Raw genomic sequence first — 18,335 nt, forward strand, 5'->3', positions numbered from 1 at the left:
AAGGATTGTGAAGTTTTGTTGCATGGAGTGTGCACGGATGTTCAGTCTAATGTATGTTCCTCACCAACATAACTAACACAAATGACTTGTTCTGGAACATTACTGTGTCCACATTAGCTGCTGTATTTACTTCAACAGAGATAAGTGCATTCTGCAAACATTTAATTCATTTCCAGGTATTTTGGGATGTTTTGAGGTTGTGTAAGAAGCTATTTAAGTGCAAGTTACTTCCTTTATAAAATCATCTTGCACAGAATGAAGTTGTTTCGTCCATTATACCTCTGCTTGCTCTTTGAAAGAACTGTCAATTCAATCCCATATCCCTGTTCTTTCCATATAGCCATCCAGGTTTCTTCTTTTCATGTATATCTTTAATCTTTGAACATTACTGTTCAATCTGCTTCGAGTATGTTTAAGATAGAGATTGATAGCTTGCTCATTACCTGGGACGTGCAGAATTGTGGGTACGGGGTGAGCAAAAGGCATTGAAGTGATCAATCAGCCGTGATCGTGTTGATCATGGGATTGCTGGGTTGAATGGCCTGTTCCTATGTTCCTGCATCTGCCACCCTTTCAAGTATTTCAATCTGGGCCATGACTTGTGTAAAAATTATCTTCTTTTGATAATTTTCTAACGTCTGTTCCCTGGTTAGCCTCTTCTGCCAGTGGAAGCTGATTCTATATATCTATTCCACTGAACCCCTCTAATAAATCTCACCTTCACCTTCTCTGCTTTAACCTACTTTCCATTCACATGACATTCTGCAGGATACCAGCTGGCTGTTAAACTGCGTGCTATAGGACAGTAACAGCACTGGTAAGATGGGGAATACTGTAACAACTTATCTTGCATTTTTAACATTAAAAAATTGCTCGAGATTACAAAGTCTGGAAGGGCAAGGTGCTGAGGGGTGACCTTATAGAGGTTTATTAAATCATGAGGGGCATGGATAGGGTAAATAGCCAAGATCTTTTTCCTAGTGTAGGGGAGTCCAAAACTAAAGGGCGTAGGTTTAAGGTGAGAGGGGAAAGATTTAGAAAGGAACTAAGGGGCAACTTTTTCACAATTAAGTCACGACGTTCAAAATACATTCCACATTCTCTATTTTTGTGCTAAATTAGAGGGTGGTGTGTGTATGGAATGAGCTGCCTGAGGAGGTGATGGAGGCTGGTACAATTACAACATTTAAAAGGCATCTGGATGGGTACATGAATTGGAAGGGTTTAGAGGGATATGGGCCAAATGCGAGCAAATGGGACTAGATTAATTTAGGATATCGGGTCGCCATGAAGGGTCTGTTTCTGTGCTGTACATCTCTATGACTCTTTGACTTTATAACAAAGGCATTACTGAGAGTTTCTCCATCAGATGAGCTAAAATGGTGAAGGAATGTGTATCATTCATATCCACAGTGCATTAAATCCAAAATTGAGTTGTAATTAAGGCTACAGATTGTACATTGTTGCAGATAATGAGAAAGTAACACTAGCCTTGAGATGGAGTGGAATCTGGTTTAACCGGTTTCAGAGAGCCTAGGCATAGCTGAAAATGTTTGCATAGTGTGAAAGGAAGCAATCAGCTAGCGTTTGATTTGCATACCACAAATTGAAATTTTGAATTTTTCATTCGGATTTGTAGATCACTAAATCTTACTTAGAGTTTGAAGCGCAATCATTATCATGTCAGAGGAGGCGATGGTCTAGTGGTATTCTTGCTGAATTCGGAGACCCAGATAATGTTCTGGGGACCCACATTCCAATCCAGCCACGGCAGATCGTGGAATTTGAGTTCAGTAAGAAAAAGTATGGAATTAAGAGTCAACTAATGACCATGAGTCCATTATTGATTGTCAGAAAAACCCATCTGGATTCACTAGTGTCCTTTACAGAAGGAAACTGCCATCTTTACCTGGCCTGGCCTATGTATGACTTCAGGCCCACACCAATGTAGTTGACTCTGAACTGCCCTCTGGGTAATTAGGGATGGGCAAAAAATGCTGCCTAACCAGCAGCTCCCTCATCCCATCAATAAAGAAAAACATGTTTTTTCTTTTATTAGAATGAAATTAGGAAATGTTTCACTTTGAAATTAAGTAAGGTCTATACAGCAAGCTGAGCGTTTCACTGTTTGAAACAAAACTATGTCTCTTCCTTTTCCAGAGTCGTCTGACCGATGATAATCGTGTTGCATTTCTGGAGGTTTTCTGGTACCACTTTGCTACAGCATTGTCTGAAAACAAAGATATTAATGTGGATGAATGGCTTAATGTCAGACTGCAACCATATTTGCCTTTTATCACAACTGAACTCTTGGCTTCCAACGTCACTCTGAAAATTCCGTGCTTTCCTTACAGGAAAATGTAAATATACTCTCATTCGTTTCTATCGCTATAGAATTGTTCTTTGCGGGCTTCTTGCTCAGTTCTAGTTTGGCTGTTACATCAGCATCAATACTTCCTGTTGAATATTTACTTATAATTCACTTTGGTTCTAAGTAGGCAACAGTAAGTATAAGCAACACTGGACTCTAATCAGTTTCTGCTTCAGATGTATCTGGGCGCGGGAGCATTTGCATCACTTTTATCATTGATGTTTTCTAATTCAAATTGGATTCTTGAGCAGATTTGTCGCCTGGATTGTGGATGCTGTGGTTGGTTCGCTCGCCGAACTGGTTCGTTGGTTCGCGAACGTTTCATTACCCTACTGGGTAACGAAATGTCTGCGAACTAACGAACCAGCTCGCCAAGCGAACCAACCGCAGAATTCATATTGGAGTTTATTCGTTTCCACTGGTTAAATACCTAGAATAATGCAATCATTATCCCCAATTATGTGAATTATTGATTGAGGGGAAAGTTCATACAACCCTTATCTGAAAGAAAAATCGTCATTTTATATCAATCATAGTATCAATGTGATGTTATTTAATATTATGAAATTTCCTAAAGCCAGACTCAGCAGAGCAGTGGAAACAGGGTCAAGGCTTACTGCTGTTGGTCTCTGTTAGTTGAAGAAAAGAAAATTAGAGTCGAGGGGATGTACAATGGACGTGGTAGAAGAAACTTCTTTTGTTTTTAAATTGAATTGTATGATACTCACAAAAGACTTCTAATTATTTAAGGAATGGATATTTGGTGGACTGTTTGCAGGTTGATTCGTTATGTCACACGTAGTGTAAACAATGATTTGATTTGATTTACAATTGTCACATGTACCTAGCTACAGTGAAAAGTTTTGTGTGCAGTACCACCAGATCATAACATATAAGGTGCGTTAAGGTGATAGAACAATGTGAGGAATACAACGTTATGGCTGCAGAGAAGGTGCACAGAGAGTGAGATTAAATTTATAATTTGAGAGGTCTAATAACAGTGGGGAAGGAGCTGTTCTTGAATCTATTCGCACTTATATACAAACTTCTTTATCTTCTGCCAGGCGGAAGAGGGTGGAAGAGAGAATAACCGGGTTAGGAGGGGTCTTTGGTTATGTTGGCTGCAATGTGAAAAGAAGCCTTACAGGTGGGGCAAATGGAGCTGAAATTGTCTTTCTTGTTCAATCCAGCTCCTTATCTAAATAATGAAAACTCATTAGTAACCTATCAAGAGTAGTTGGTAGGCTTGATATCAAATTTTACAAACCTGTAGCTCTGGTGTAGTGCCAAGAATGTTGTATTCTGAAATTCCAAGAAAGTCTGGAATTGGGGTGTGGTGCATAGTAAGTCCCAAAATGTGGATGCATCTTCTCTCTATCATTATGCTCTTTCACACTTATATATCTAACATATTTATAAATATTATATAAAATGTGTGAGTGTATGTTGGGAGGGAGCATAGAGATCCACATTGCAATTTGCTTTTCTTTTTCATCATATTAATGGTCATTTATTTTCTTCACTTGTCTTTTAAAATAAAACTTGTAATAATGCCCGATGAAAAGATTAAATGTTAACATATTTTTAAATTTCACATTTAGTGTGAGAACATTGAACGCTCTCTACAGTAACATGACTTCTAGCAAACGGAGAGAAATCTACAATGGGATCAAAATTTATTTACAACAAGGTAATAAAAGTAGTCTTTCACTTTTAAAGTATTGTATTTATGGAATAAACATACTATAATCTTTGAATTGCTTTGTGACTTGTATAGAAAAGTTTGCATCAGGATAAAGAGGGTGACTTCAAACTGAGCTGAAGAGAAATTTCTTCATTCAGAGTTGTGAATATCTAAAGTTCTGTACTGCAGAGGGCTTTAGTTAGGTGTTCACACGTTGAGTATAAGCAAGACTTTGTTGGAGTTGGAGTTGAAAGGAAACTAGAGGTGTCAAAATCATGTAAGGAGTGGAGTTTTGGTCAAAGGCTAGTCAGGATCTTTTTGAATGGGGAAACCGGCCCAAGGACTGTATGATCTCTTCTTAATTGTATTTTTTACTTTATTATTCACATTAATGGCCACTTATATTTTATTGCCATGACAGGAATGCATTTGTCTATAATTGGAAAACACCCATTTCATGTAGTCTTTTATTGTTGCCTAACATAAATGCTCCTTCTTGACCACAATTATCTGTGCTATCCAACATGCTGGTTTGTCATGTGGTGTAAAGGGAGAGGAACCCATACCCATGTGTTGTGTTTAATCCTGCTGAATGTCAATCTTGAATTTGCAGTCTGGTTCATACCTTGTATCTTCTGATTCCTAATTGTAAAAACTACTGTTGAACCACAGGCTCACACCTCCATCAGGAGTAACATTTGACCAGCACTATCAAAACTCTCAATTAGAACTGTGTTTTTAGTCATCTGTTGATGATGTACTTGTCATCTTCTTTGATTCTCTGCACACAGATGAGGCTCCATGTGAATAGCTACAGTTGACAGAGCAAAGGCCAGAATTTTAATTTATAGCAAGACTGCAGTATTGTATAAGACACAGAGTACATTTAAGTAAAAGGCAAATATAAAAGATTTTTTAAAAAAGTCTAATAGAAGCATTTAAAGACCATGATAAGATTGGGTCACTCATAATTTAAACTACAGTTTTTAGCAAGAGGATTTATGATAGGCGTAACCACAGAAATTTATTTTTAAAATTGTACGAGAAGACTTGCAATGTATTTTAGACTGTGAAAGACAGGAAATGATCCATTTTACATGTAAAGAAACATGGAACCTCCATCTTGGCTGCAGAAGGTAGGACTGTCTGCGTGCTGTCTGCACATTCTCCCCGTGTCTGTGTGGGTTTCCTCCGGGTACTCCAGTTTCCTCCCACAGTCCAAAGATGTGCAGGGTAGGTGGATTGGCTAAGCTAAATTGCCCGTAGTGTTCAGGGGTCTGTAGATTAGGTGGGTTATAGGGGGATGGGTCTGGGTGGGATGCTCCAAGGGTCGGTGTGGACTTGTTGGGCCGAAGGGCCTGTTTCCACACTGTAGGGATTCTATGATTCTATGAAACTGTAGTTGGTTCTGTGCACGGAGTAATTTTTCAGTATGAGGGATCAGGAGCCAGTTCGCATTCCTTAGAACTTAAGTTTAATCACTGCTCTCAACAAAAATGATTTGCAGTGAATCATAGAGACCCTACAGTGTACAGCCATTCAGCCCATCAAGCCCACACCAACCCTCCAAAGAGCATACTAGCCAGACCATCCCTACCCCTCGCGCCCCGCTCCACCCTGTCTGTGTAACCCTGCATTTCCCTTGGCAATCCACTTAGCCTGCACCTCCCTGGACATAATGGGCAATTTAGCATAGCGAATCCACCTAACCTGCACATCTTTGGACTGTGGGAGGGAACCTGTGCACCTGGAGGAAACCCACACAGATATGAGGAGAATGTGCAGACTCCATGTAGACAGTTGCCTGAGGCTGGAATCGAACCTGAGTTTCTTGCGCTGTGAGGCAGCAGTGCTAACCACTGACCGTGCTGCCGCTTTGAAGGGAATGGTGGGATGAGAAACTGATTTAGCACAAAAATGGAGAACGTGGAATATATTTTGAATTTTGTGACATAATTGCTTTAAATCAATGCTATTTTACTTTCTGAAGATGGGTCCAAAGCTTTCTGTATTTATCAGTATAATACTTACATTGCAGAACCCAAACCCAAATGCTACAATGCAAGTGATCCAGTTCTGAACTCCACTGCTTGGTTTGTTGACTACCTGGGACTGTTTCTGAATCAAATATCACTGACTGATCTTCAGTCTTTCTTTGATGATGAGACCCAGGTATGTGTTTTATTTGCTTACTAATATAAGCACAGATGTGACTGACTCTTGGTAAAATTGATTTGCTTTCAGAACTCAGTTGCCAATGTGTGACTAGCCGGCTTTTGTGAGCATTAGCTAGTTTAGTGTTCATACCTCAGTGCTTAAATCATACAATTTGAACTGTGCAAATGCACTATTTTAGCCACTAATCATAAAAATTTACCAACATAAATTAAGTCAACAATAAAGTCACGAACTTTTAAAGCCAGGTATAGGGCTTAGTATCATTGAAAAGTTGCCTCAAACCCAGAACTTGGTAAAAAAAGAGATTGTCACCAAGAAACAGTTTGGGTATTATGCTTTGATAGCCCTGTTCCAGTTCAGTGCAGACTGAGCTATTTAGTTCAGTCGAATTTCTGTGGGGAGGTTGTCATTTTTTATGATCTGATAAGAGATCTCTTCTTTTACACAATCCTCCAATCTTTCTCTTAATGTTTCTCAGCTGGCTCTCCATAGCTTGGACTCAATGGGCCGAATGGCCTGCTTCCACACTGTACGGATTCTAAGATTCTGTTATTGGACAGTATATATCCAACCAGTGATCAAATTTTGAGGGGTTCAGTTTACAGCCTTATAAACCTCTTCATTCGAAGCCGCAGTCATTTAGAAATGCGACTGTCTATAGCATGGTGTTGACATTCTTTTGGGATTTTCTTCACATGCTGCCCCCTTTTCCCTTGCTGTGGAAATTGTATGTGCCAGAATGAAAGTGTAACCTTTAGATCTGGGTCCCATCTTGCCATTTTTAAAGTTCTTCTGAGTCTCCCTGATTCCACGGAAGTTGAGCCCTTGGTTTCTGTTCAGTGCTACTGCAAAACATTTTATTGCACAGCAAATATTGAACCTTCATTTTCAGTAAGGAATGAAAATAGTGCATTATTTGATAAGTAATTTATATTAACTCTGCAGCTTCAAGAGTTTGTGGCAAACCCTACAAATCAGGCTCTTTTTGAAAAACTGATGCTATCCACTGAAATCACAAGATTCTTTATTAACTTGCTATTGAAAAACAACTCGCTTGTTAATGCTACCAGGTATGTTGCGTGCTAACTTTGCTGGTGTAAAAATAAAGTAATATTTTGAAAATATTGCAACTTAAAGCCGACTTGGACAGTGTGTGGTGGAGGCTTACTGAAATAGAATGCAGTGGGACGTCAGATATATGGAGAGTTGAGGTAATCTGGGATTTTTCTCCTTACAGCAGAGATGGCTCGCGGAAGATTTAATCGGAGTGTTCTAATGTTTTAACGAAGATCTGTAGCTCAGGTTGTGGTTGGAGTTGTTGGTTGGTTCGCTGAGCTGATTGGTTTTCACGCAAACATTTCGTCTCCCTTCTAGGTGACGTCGTCAGTGCTGTCTAGCCTCCGTTAAAGCGCTGTTGTTCTGTCCTGCTGTGAATTTATAAGGTCTGGTCTGTCATGGTGGACAGTCTTGTTTCCGGGGTTTTGTACCCTAGTGTGTGTAGATGGGGTCTATTTCAACATGTTTGTTAATTGCATCAGTGGTTGCAAACCAGGCCTCCTGAATTACAACAGTAACCATGCCAGCGTCCACAAACAGACCTGTATCAACACTGTTTAAACAAGCAATAACTCAGTGCAACACCCTGGAGTTGCGCAAAAACGAAGAGGAACGCCTATACAGAGTCTTTGCAAACAAGGGTTATCCTAACAGCTTCATCCGCCAATGCCTAGCAAACAAACAACACCAAGAAGACTGTACACCCAAACACACTGGCCACCCTACAGTATGTTTAACGCATAGAACTGACTACAAGACTCCTACAACCACTTGCAATAAGGATAGCACACAAGCCAATGGCCACACTTCACCAGTTACTCTCAAAGATGAAAGACCCCATACCCACAATGAGCAGAACAAATGTGCTTTATAAAATACCATGCAGCAACTGCGAGAAACACTACATTAGGCAGACGGGCAGGAAACACGCCACCAGGACACATGAACACCAACTTGCAGCAAAACAGCACGCCCAACTCTTCCTCATTTTAATAAGCTCCAACATAGAAGGACATCATTTTGACTGGGACAAAGTTACAGTACTAGGACAAGCAAGACAAAGACAAGCACAAGAATTCCTGGAGGCCTGGTTTTCAACCACCGATGCAATCAACAAACTTGTTGAAATAGACCCCATCTACATACCACCACGGTACAAAACTAGAAACAAGACTGCCCACCATGACAGACCGGACCATATAAATTCAGAGCAGGACAGAACAGCGCTTCAGTGGAGGCTACACAGCACTGACGATATCACTTAGAAGGGAGACGAAACTTTTGCATGAAAACCAGTCAGCTCAGCGAACCAACCAACAACACTAGGGGTGTTCTAAATTCTGCACAACTTTGTTAGAAGAAACATTTTCAATGATAGGAAGATCAGTAAATGTAGTACACAGAATATTGATAAATATCAAAGCTGGGAGTAGATTTTTATTAAAATTTAAGTCGGTTAAGTGAGTAACAACTCTCCAGCCCCGGCCTCATCCCATGACCAACCCTCCCACTCATCCCCGCCTCATTGACCTGTCCATCTTCTCTCCCACCTATCCGCTCCTCCCACCTCACTGACCAATCCCCACCACTCCCTACCTGCACTCACCTGTCACCATCCCAACTACCTTCCCCAGCCCCATCCCTCCTCTCTCTATTTATTTCCCAGCTCCCTTCCCCCTCTTCATTTCTGAAGAAGGGTCCTGACCCGAAACATCAGCTTTCCTGCTCCTCTGTGCTGCCTGGCCTGCTGTGTTCCTCCAGCTCCACACTGTGCTATCTATGCCAATCTTACCTAGTCTGGCCTAGAAGTGACTCCAGACCCACAGTAAATGGTTGACTCTTATTTACCCACTGGGCAATTAGAGATGGGCAATAAATGCTAACCTGGACAGCGATACCGTCATCCTGTAAACGAACAAAGCAAAATTAGCTCAACCTAATAAAAGTTATCCTAAAGCCCTGCTGATGACTGCTGATAAATTGATCCATGTGAAACAAATCTGGACAATCTAGTGGAATTTTTATTTCCCTGATCAAACCAACAACGAAGTTAGAGGGCATTCCATTCAATTGTATATTTTTGCCCTATAAAGTGTCTTAAACCTCTTTACATTCAATTGGTTACGAGGCACTGCCATGCCATCGCTAAACTTCAGAATCAGATGACACCGTTTCACAGGAATATTTCATTGCCTGCCTCCAAGGTTGTGGTGAGTAGTCGCGGGCAACATTGTAGAATGCAGCAAGTAAAATCGCCATAATCCCAGAGGACCACAGGGCTGTCCTATCATGAGAGAGAGGCAGGTGGTGCTGGTTTAATCTGAGCATCAGCACACCTCAGGCAAAGGGAAAGATTGAGAAGAAAAGACCTTCATGGTAACCCTCAGGGGGTATAGGAATTGAATCTGTACTATTGCTATCACTCTGTGTTGCAAACTAGCCATCCAGTTGGCTTAGTTGACTGAATGGCTGGTTTGCAATGCAGAGTGATGCCAACAATGTGGGTCCAATTCCCCACTGGCTGAGGTTACCATGAAGGTCCAACCTTCTCAACCTTATCCTTTATCAGAGGCGTGATGGCCCTCCAACTAAGACAGCACCAGTCAACTTGCTGTAATGAGAGAGCAGCCCTATGGTCCAGGCCCACTATGGAATCTTGGCTTTAACTTTACCTTGTATAATGTGAAAATAGTCACCTGTGCAAGAATCTGGTCTGTAGAGGTCAGGGAGATTCATCTTAGAAAATGATGTGAGATAGATAAAATCGGCTTTTAAGACAATGCATATTTACTTCTGAAAACTTGATTAAATTTGTTGCGGGTCTTTTACATCTTTGTCAGGAATATAGTGCACCAACGTTCTTGGAGACAAATTAACCTAACATGTAACTGACCTCTTTTGCAGTCTACCAGACTCTCTTGTTTGCTTTATCCTCGGCACTGATGCACTTAAGTCCTTGAATGTGCGGGAAGCTTTGGCTATAATTAAGAAGGTCAATGATGTCTGTAAACTCACTTCTCCATTCAACAGAACTGGGAATACATCTTTTCTGAGCGATGATGAACGAAAGGTAAATTGGAAAAAAATGTTTGCGAAAGTTAATTTTGAATGAGTCTGCCTGTATTATATTAATATAGAAGATGATCCGTGATTAAGGAATTTTATTTGTAAACTGGAAATCCTTTTCTAAGCTTGAAACAGGCCTGCACTGAAATCTTGAGTGAAAACATTTTAGTCATTATAGTATTTTAGCTTTCAGTAGTCCCTTTAATTATATTGTTGTAAACTTCAGTATTTTAAAGGTTAGTAACACCTGACTTCAATAATGCAGTACAGACTGAGGTGGTTTCCATTACCATTAAATAATTATGTTGCATACTCAGTCATTTCTAGCCAATCCCAAGGTTTAGGGTGACCATTTCATACGGTCATAGAACCACATATAAGTGTATGCAGCACCTATCTGAACAAGTCACTTTACAGCCATTTTAGGTAAAGAAGTTTCTCCTGAATCCCTGAAATTATTTGTGACTATCTTGCACTTATGGTCCATGCTTCTGGTCTTCCCTCAAAGTTTCATACTGTCACCATTATGGCATCTTCTTTGTATCTACCCTATTAAACCATTTAATAATTACAAAGAAACTCAAACAGGTCACTTTTCAATCTCCTCTTTTCTGGAAGAGGAACCCCAATCTGTTCATTATTTCCTGATAGGTATAACCTTTCAGTTCTGGCATCATCCTTATAAATATTTTGCATTTCAGAAATTGTCCTCATTGCCTCTTTTCTTTCAATGTAACATGGAGATCAGAACTGTGTGCAATACTCAAAAGTTGAAGCCTGTCTAAAACTCAATACATGTTTATCAAAATTCCACTTTTCAGTTTTAAACACTTTTAAAGAAGATCTCCATTTGCTGTGTATGTGCTTTTTGATGGCCTTATTAACTTCCATTGTTGCCTTTTGTGTTTTGGGAATCAAAACCACTGATCTGTTTGACCTCCACTTCATTTAGCCTGTTTTCCAAGAAGTATCTGGCCTCCTTACTCTCTTAGCGAATACTAATATATACCATCTCCAGCTTATATTGAAGTTCATTTTCTCTCAGCAAGTTTATTCGTGGCTTCCTGTATTTTGTAACATTTGTCCCTCATCACACCCCAAAGTGTGTGATGTTTACAAGTTTTGATGTTGTACACCTAATTCTTGAGACCAACCATATTGTGTTCTGCGTTTATTCAAGACTGTTTGAGTTGTCAGCTTTTTAAGTGCTATGACAATATTTTCAAAGCTGTTGTCGTCAACTTTGTCACAATTTTTAGCATGGGGTATCTGTGAATAAACTGACCATATTTCCATGTGGTATTCCTAACCAGGCTTCAGATTTTCAGTACCATATTCCTACAATTTTTTTTAAGGGATTGTCTGATCTGATATAAAAGTGTACCTGGTCACCTGGCCATCCATTAGATCATTGATGAAAATCACAGTCCTTGGAAATAACCAATATGATTGTGTGTTCAGAATTTATAACCAGGAATTCCCTTGGCATTTTCCCAATTCACCAGTAATGTTTGGAAATTCTGTTTACAGAGTGACAGACCCAAAGGACGGTCATAGATACTCTCAGCCTCTGTTAAAAAATGCTGATTCCTTGCCTTTTAAACAAAAAACACATCTCATTTCTGTCTGTTACCTAATATAAAGTGGAGCCCCAAAGCACTCTCCATGGAGAGGTGGGAGAATAGGTTTATTTACAAAGAGTTAACAGATGGATCCATGTAGAGGTCTATAAGCAGTCTCGCGTATCATGTGGTAGTATTCAGCATTCGAATGTTCGATACAGGTTGCATGTATCGCTTTGTAAAGCACTCTGGAATGTAGCAGAAGTGAAATTAGTCTTTGACATTGTTGCAGAATGCCTAATATAAATTGGCAAACCACTTTACTCTCTGCTTGGTCTTCTATTTCCTTGACTTCAGTGCTGATGTCAGATGGGCTGTTGATTTGGTGTTGCCCAGTTCCTGCTATAATGTGACCAAGTTTTTGGTTCTTGGGAATTACAGCAACCCTCCAAGACTGAAACCTACTCCTCTTAATTTGGTTGGGTAATTAGCCATCGTCCACAAGTAACCATAGGATCATTTTTCTTTAGAGAGACATGCTATCATATCGCTTGACTGGCAGCATTCCACGTTGAGTGTAAGGCAAGGAGACAGATCTCCTTTAATAATCACAGCCCACACTATTATTCTACATCACTGTCTAATCATATGAGCTAACTGACCCCTTTATTTCTCTTAATTTACAGTTACTTAATTCAAGTTATCTGACCATTCAGTGTTTTCAGCAAAATACCTTCAATTTATTGGTTATAGACCGAACATGGTCTCCAAAATATTAGTTGATCACCAATCAAACAAGTGCAGACTTTCTAACTGAAATGTGAGCAGTAATTAATGTACAACGATTTTAGAATAGTCTCTTAGGATGTTAACAGCACAGAAAGAGGTCTCTTGGCCCATCATGTCTGTGCTGGGGAAAGACGAGTTGCCCAATCTAATCCCACTTTCCAGCATTTGGTCTGTAGCCATGCAAGTTGTAGCATTTGAAGTGCATCTTTTGAATGAATTGGGTGTTTCTGTCTCCTTTACCCTTTCAAGTAGTGAGTTCCTAGAAAAAAAACTGTCATTCAAACATTATCCTTCACATTTGCAATATTTTTATGCCCTTATAAAACAGTATACTCTCTGACTTATCAAGACCAATGTCATGGAAGGTTCACTAGTATAAAATGAATATAGCTAGCCCATTCACAGAATATGTTTTGGAAGACTTTCATGTCTTAATGCTAGCTATCCTTTCTTTCAGCTCGCAATCTTCTTGGTCAGCAAGTTCAACAACTTCTCAGTCATCACTCTGAATAGTTTGGGACAAACAGCTTTTGGGCTGTCATTGTCCCAGATTAGAGGTATTGAAGCGAACATTCTGCAGGAAGCTCTGCCAACCCTGGGTCAAGTCAAAAGATGGAATCTGGGGCAGGCTAAAGCAATTGTAACTAAGTTACTTAAAAACGGCTTCCAGGTAATGGCTGAAAATAACACAAGATAATATATTGCTTGGATAAAGAGCTGAATAAGTGAATGAAGATAACTGTATTATAATGATTCTGATATAATTATGCTATCTGTTTCTTGTCACTTTGATGTAAGGCCTTGGGAGTAATTTTAAGTTTGAGTGATGGCATAAAAATGGTGAATTTGGATCTGCCACCTTGCCTGATTTTCCTTTGCTGTCACTTCAGTGGAAAGGACAATTGGGTAGGGCTTTTAAGAATGGATTGCAGAAACTTTGAGCATATTCTCATTCTGGAACCAGGCTGACTAATTGTTGTATGTACCTGCCTCGTATCAATGTCTAAAATTTAAAGGGATGTAAGGGACAATTTTATAAATGGCTACACCTCATTGGTTCCTCATTTACAAAAACATCCAACTGCAGATTAGTTTGTAATTTGATGAAACAAAGTTAAGCGCAATGCAGACATTGCAGATGATAGCATATAATTACAAAGTGGGATTGGTAGACTAAGCAAAATGGTAAAACAGCAGCGTATGGAGTTTGATATGAACAAGTATGACATTATCCATTTTGAACCAAATAAAAGGATAGATCAGGGTACTTTCTAGATGGTATGAATTTAAATACAGTGGATGTCCAAAAGACTTGATGGTTCAGGTGCATAGATCTTTAAAACATCATGAACAGGCACAGAAAATAATTAAGAAAGTTAATGGAATGCTGGTCGCTGTATCTACTGGACTGGAGTACAAGGATGCAGAAGTTATGCTGCAGATATACAAAATGCTGGTTAGATTCCACTTGGGATGGGCAAATCTGGTCACCACACCTTAAGCAGGATATTTTGGCTTTAAGGGAGTACATTGTAGGATGCACCACTCCTGTTACTATGTTCCTAATTCCAACACTGCTTTACAACAGCTTTGACTAAGAGATGAAATTTTAGACATTGTTTTGTGCACCTATTTGGAGACTCAGGATTACCTTTCTTGATGTTGGTTGTCGTCTTATTTTGTTTGTGGCAATACCCTTGTTTGTATTTGCAGTAGGCCTTTTAAATCCATTTCTTCCGATATTTAATTGTGTAACTAGAATGTGAATTGAAGACTAATAATACCTTTCGGTCCTGAATCTAATTTAAAATAGGGACTACCAGGGAAAAAAAAGCGCTTGTTATTTTGGACTTAAACTCTCGCACCCAATTCAGATGATCTTACTTATTGTCTTCCTTCAAGTTCAGAATGCTTTCATGTTCTAATGGTTAGTGTTCTGAGAAGATCCCAGATGAGGTTCCTCAATTTGTTATGGCTCCAGATGGGATACCCCAAACTGCTAAGGTCACTTGGTGAGGGCGAATGAACTGCCTCCACTTCTTTATTCGCCCACCCCCCCCAGTTGGTTGCATCAACATTAGAAAGGATTCCTTCCTTTGTAGATACCTTGCTCCCAGACAAAGTGGCCTCATTGCTTTAGAAAAGGAACCAATTTAACCAGGCTTTCTTGAATTACAAAAAGAGTGAGTTTATTAATTTCTATGAACACAAGAAATACTACCAAAACGCATGCACATTAGATCAGCACAGTGGTTCAGTGGTTAGCACTGCTGCCTCACAGTGCCAGGGATCCAGGTTCGATTCCAGCTTCAGACGACCGTCTTGAGGGGAGTTTGCATATTCTTCCTGTGTCAGTGTGGGTCTCCTCCCATAGTCCAAAGATATGCAGGTTAGGTGGATTGGATGTGGTAAATTGCCTAGATGGACTAGCTATGGGAAATACAAGGATAGGTTAGGGGGTTGGGTCTCTTCAGATGGGATGCTCTTCAGAGGATTGGTGTGGACTGATGGCCTGCTTCCACACTGTAGGCATCCTATGACACATACGCACACATCTTAGATCTAAGAGGTGAGTCCTAAAGGATAAAGTGCTTATTTAAAAAAAACCGATCAGTCTTTGATTTGTTCACGAAGAGCAGATAGTTTACTGTTGTAGCTGTTGCCGTGGAGGTTACTGATAAAGTTGACATTGGTAAGTTAACCACTTGGTTTCTTGATACTTAAATCTTCAGATTAGTTGAGATTCTGTAGTTCTGATTCCTTTCGACTGTGATTGAATTCCAACATTCAATTTGGGAGAGATTGTTTCCTTTGCAACTAATTTGCAGGACAGAGCTAGCAAAGGTCTTTACCTGCAACACAAGGTTAACTCGGGGATAGTTCTTCAATTGTAACTGTCACAGCATACGAATGCTTGAACCTAGGCATGAGTATTCTATCCCAATAGTACATTCCAGCAGAGTTGAAACTGGCTTTTTAACCCTTTTCCTTATGTATTCTTCAGTGGTAAAAATACGGTGTGTCAGCAGTGTGGAACATAATCCCGAGTGGGTGCCTTGCTCTCGAGCAGGGATCCACTAGCCCTTCCTTGACTTTGTAGTAACAAGATATCACAGTCCAATCTAATTTAACTCACCTTTTCCTCAGCCCTCATTTAAAGGTCTGTTGTTTGAAGCTCCTTTCACACTCACAGTGTGAAAATCCATGGTTCTCTCTCTCTAGACAGCGACTTAATTTACATGCATCCATAGCCATTTTTGGCTTTATCAGCCCTCTTTTTCAAAAAAAAATGCTTGGAATTACATGTTAAAAAAAAATGTCCACTGTATTTCTGAGCAGTTTTGAATTGACTTGTCCCTTTTTTTTTCAAAAACTAGGTCAATAACAAAGAGAATTTGCTAAAGCTAGGAACCTTGGTGTCTGGTATTCCAAGCAATGTGTTCCAAGGTATCAATCCTGGGATTTTCATCACTTTAATCTCAAATTTAACATTTGTTGAGAATATTGGAGCAGCGCCACAGCCTCTACAATCGATATGTGTTCTGCAGGTGAGTGACTCATAGTGCATAGTCAAATGTAACAGAATCGATGTAAAATCTAATTTTCTTCTAACTGCTGTGTATATTTTCCCAATGCTAACGCTCTTGTGTCAAGAATGTTTTTACCTCCAGATGTTGCTCACAGGATGTGGTGGGTTTGCATTTAAGTTCTGTTCTGTTTCCTTGTTTTTCAGGTGTTGCGGAATGTGGAAGACCCTGTACAAACAGTGAAGAACATTCCATCTGTTCTGGCCAAAGAGGTCCCCCCTGTCCTGTTAAACTCAAACTTAGGCCTCAGTGACGTCAACGACAAGCAATGGGCTCCCAGTCAGGTAAATTATTATATTCTTTTCGAAGTGTGAAATGATGCTTATTTGGGGAAAAAATACTTGATAATTTTATGCGCATTTTAAAGATTCAGTCAATTCCTTAAAAATAATTTACCAATTCCTGCAGCACAGTCACAAAGATGTAGTAAAGAGAGGAAGACCAGATGATGAGTTACCAACCCCATATTAGTGCATAAAACCAGGATGAAAATAATGGCATGGGAGCTACCAGAGTTGAATTCTACATTTAAGAGACACTAAATGTAGAAAGGGCAGTACATAAAGAAAATACATGGACGTATTTACTTCTAAATTGAGCTAAAATGATGATTCATGTGGGCAGAGGTCTGGCAAATGGAAAACATAACCTGTGACCTCTACCATCTAGAAGGACAAATGCAGCAACTGCATGGGAACATCACCTGCAAGTGTGCTTCCAGGCCACTCGCCATCTAGCTTGGAAATAAACCCCCTTTAGTTCTGAGGAAGGGTCACTCGACCCGAAACGTTAACTCTGATTTCTCCACGGATGCTGTCAGATTTGCTGAGCTTTTCCAGCAATTTTTGTTTTTGTCCCCCTTTGTGTTGTTTGGGCAAATTCCTGGCACTCCCTATGTGACAGCACTGTCTGTCACCGTGTTCCAACTGAAGTGGTTTTAGGACACCACCACCTTCTCAAGGGCAATTAGGGACTGGCAATAAATGCTGCCTTGCCAGTGACACCCACACCTCTCAAACAATTTGCTTTAAAGCTCAGCCAATGCAGATAAGACTGAGCCAGAGTGCCGTAAGTTAGATTAGAAGACTATAAATACAATGATAGCAGAAGAACGGTGTACTTATATAGTTCTTTTCCAAACCTTAAATACTCTTGACATGCTTGGTCATTTCTTTCATATAGGAAATGCAACAAGCAAACTGCACACAGCAATGTCCCGTAAACATTAATGAGATAATGACCAGATAATTGGTTGACTGGGACCTGAATACTAGCCAGGACATCAGTGAAAACACATTCACACCTCTTCAAGATAGTGCTACCTTCTATGCCCACCTTAGAGAACAGAAAAAGTCTTGGTTTAATTTCACATTTATCCTTCAGATAGTACAACTTTCCCTCGTACAGAACGCAGCGGTCAATCAGTGCTGCACTGATGTGTTGGTCTAGATTGTGTTCTGGTCTCTGGAATGAGAATTTAATTCAATACTTTCCTAGCCTGAGATGACGCTGATCCAGGTTAGCACAGCAGATGACTCATTGGAAAATCTTCAATGCACTGCCCATGGATTTACATTCACTTATGTGACAAGTGGAGAATTTTGAGAAAATCATTTCCGCTTTCTATATCACCCACTTTGGAAGCAGATCCTGCCAATGTATTGGAACCATAGGAGCTTCAATGTTCATAGCTGACATGCTTTGATATTGACATTGCAGGCTTTATCTATGTAACATAGATGTTCTATGTTCAAAACGTGGAATTAATCAACAAGTGAAATTGCGTCTCAAAGCTGTTTTAGCAGTCAGCATGCAAAAATATGTTAAAGCAGTTAATCAGTAGCATTTTAATATTTTCTACTATGCTTTTATCCTCAGGCTGCTGTGTTTTTTGAAAGTGTTGTGAAACGCAGTAATGATTATGACACGTGAGTAATATTTGCACATGATAATAGATTGCATGTCAGCCAACATTATGGAATTGTAGTCTGTGTAAACAAGAGTAAAGAGTACAAGAAAGAAAGAGATGATGCTAAATCTAT

General features: G+C 39.8%; 1 protein-coding gene across 1 annotated transcript in view; it reads left to right on the forward strand.

Annotated features, from left to right (window-relative positions):
* Positions 1 to 18,335, forward strand: part of LOC125485690 — a 170,333-nt gene that overhangs the window by 82,455 nt on the left and 69,543 nt on the right. Inside the window, exons 35-43 of the mRNA XM_048609750.1 lie at positions 2,161 to 2,360; positions 3,973 to 4,061; positions 6,094 to 6,227; positions 7,179 to 7,303; positions 10,194 to 10,359; positions 13,164 to 13,376; positions 16,084 to 16,254; positions 16,440 to 16,577; positions 18,172 to 18,221. Of these exons, the coding sequence (XP_048465707.1) occupies positions 2,161 to 2,360; positions 3,973 to 4,061; positions 6,094 to 6,227; positions 7,179 to 7,303; positions 10,194 to 10,359; positions 13,164 to 13,376; positions 16,084 to 16,254; positions 16,440 to 16,577; positions 18,172 to 18,221 (1,286 nt within the window). The remainder of the gene's footprint in view (positions 1 to 2,160; positions 2,361 to 3,972; positions 4,062 to 6,093; positions 6,228 to 7,178; positions 7,304 to 10,193; positions 10,360 to 13,163; positions 13,377 to 16,083; positions 16,255 to 16,439; positions 16,578 to 18,171; positions 18,222 to 18,335) is intronic.

This window comes from Rhincodon typus, chromosome 21 (genome assembly GCF_021869965.1).
Source record: "Rhincodon typus isolate 14 chromosome 21, sRhiTyp1.1, whole genome shotgun sequence".
Taxonomy (NCBI): domain Eukaryota; kingdom Metazoa; phylum Chordata; class Chondrichthyes; order Orectolobiformes; family Rhincodontidae; genus Rhincodon; species Rhincodon typus.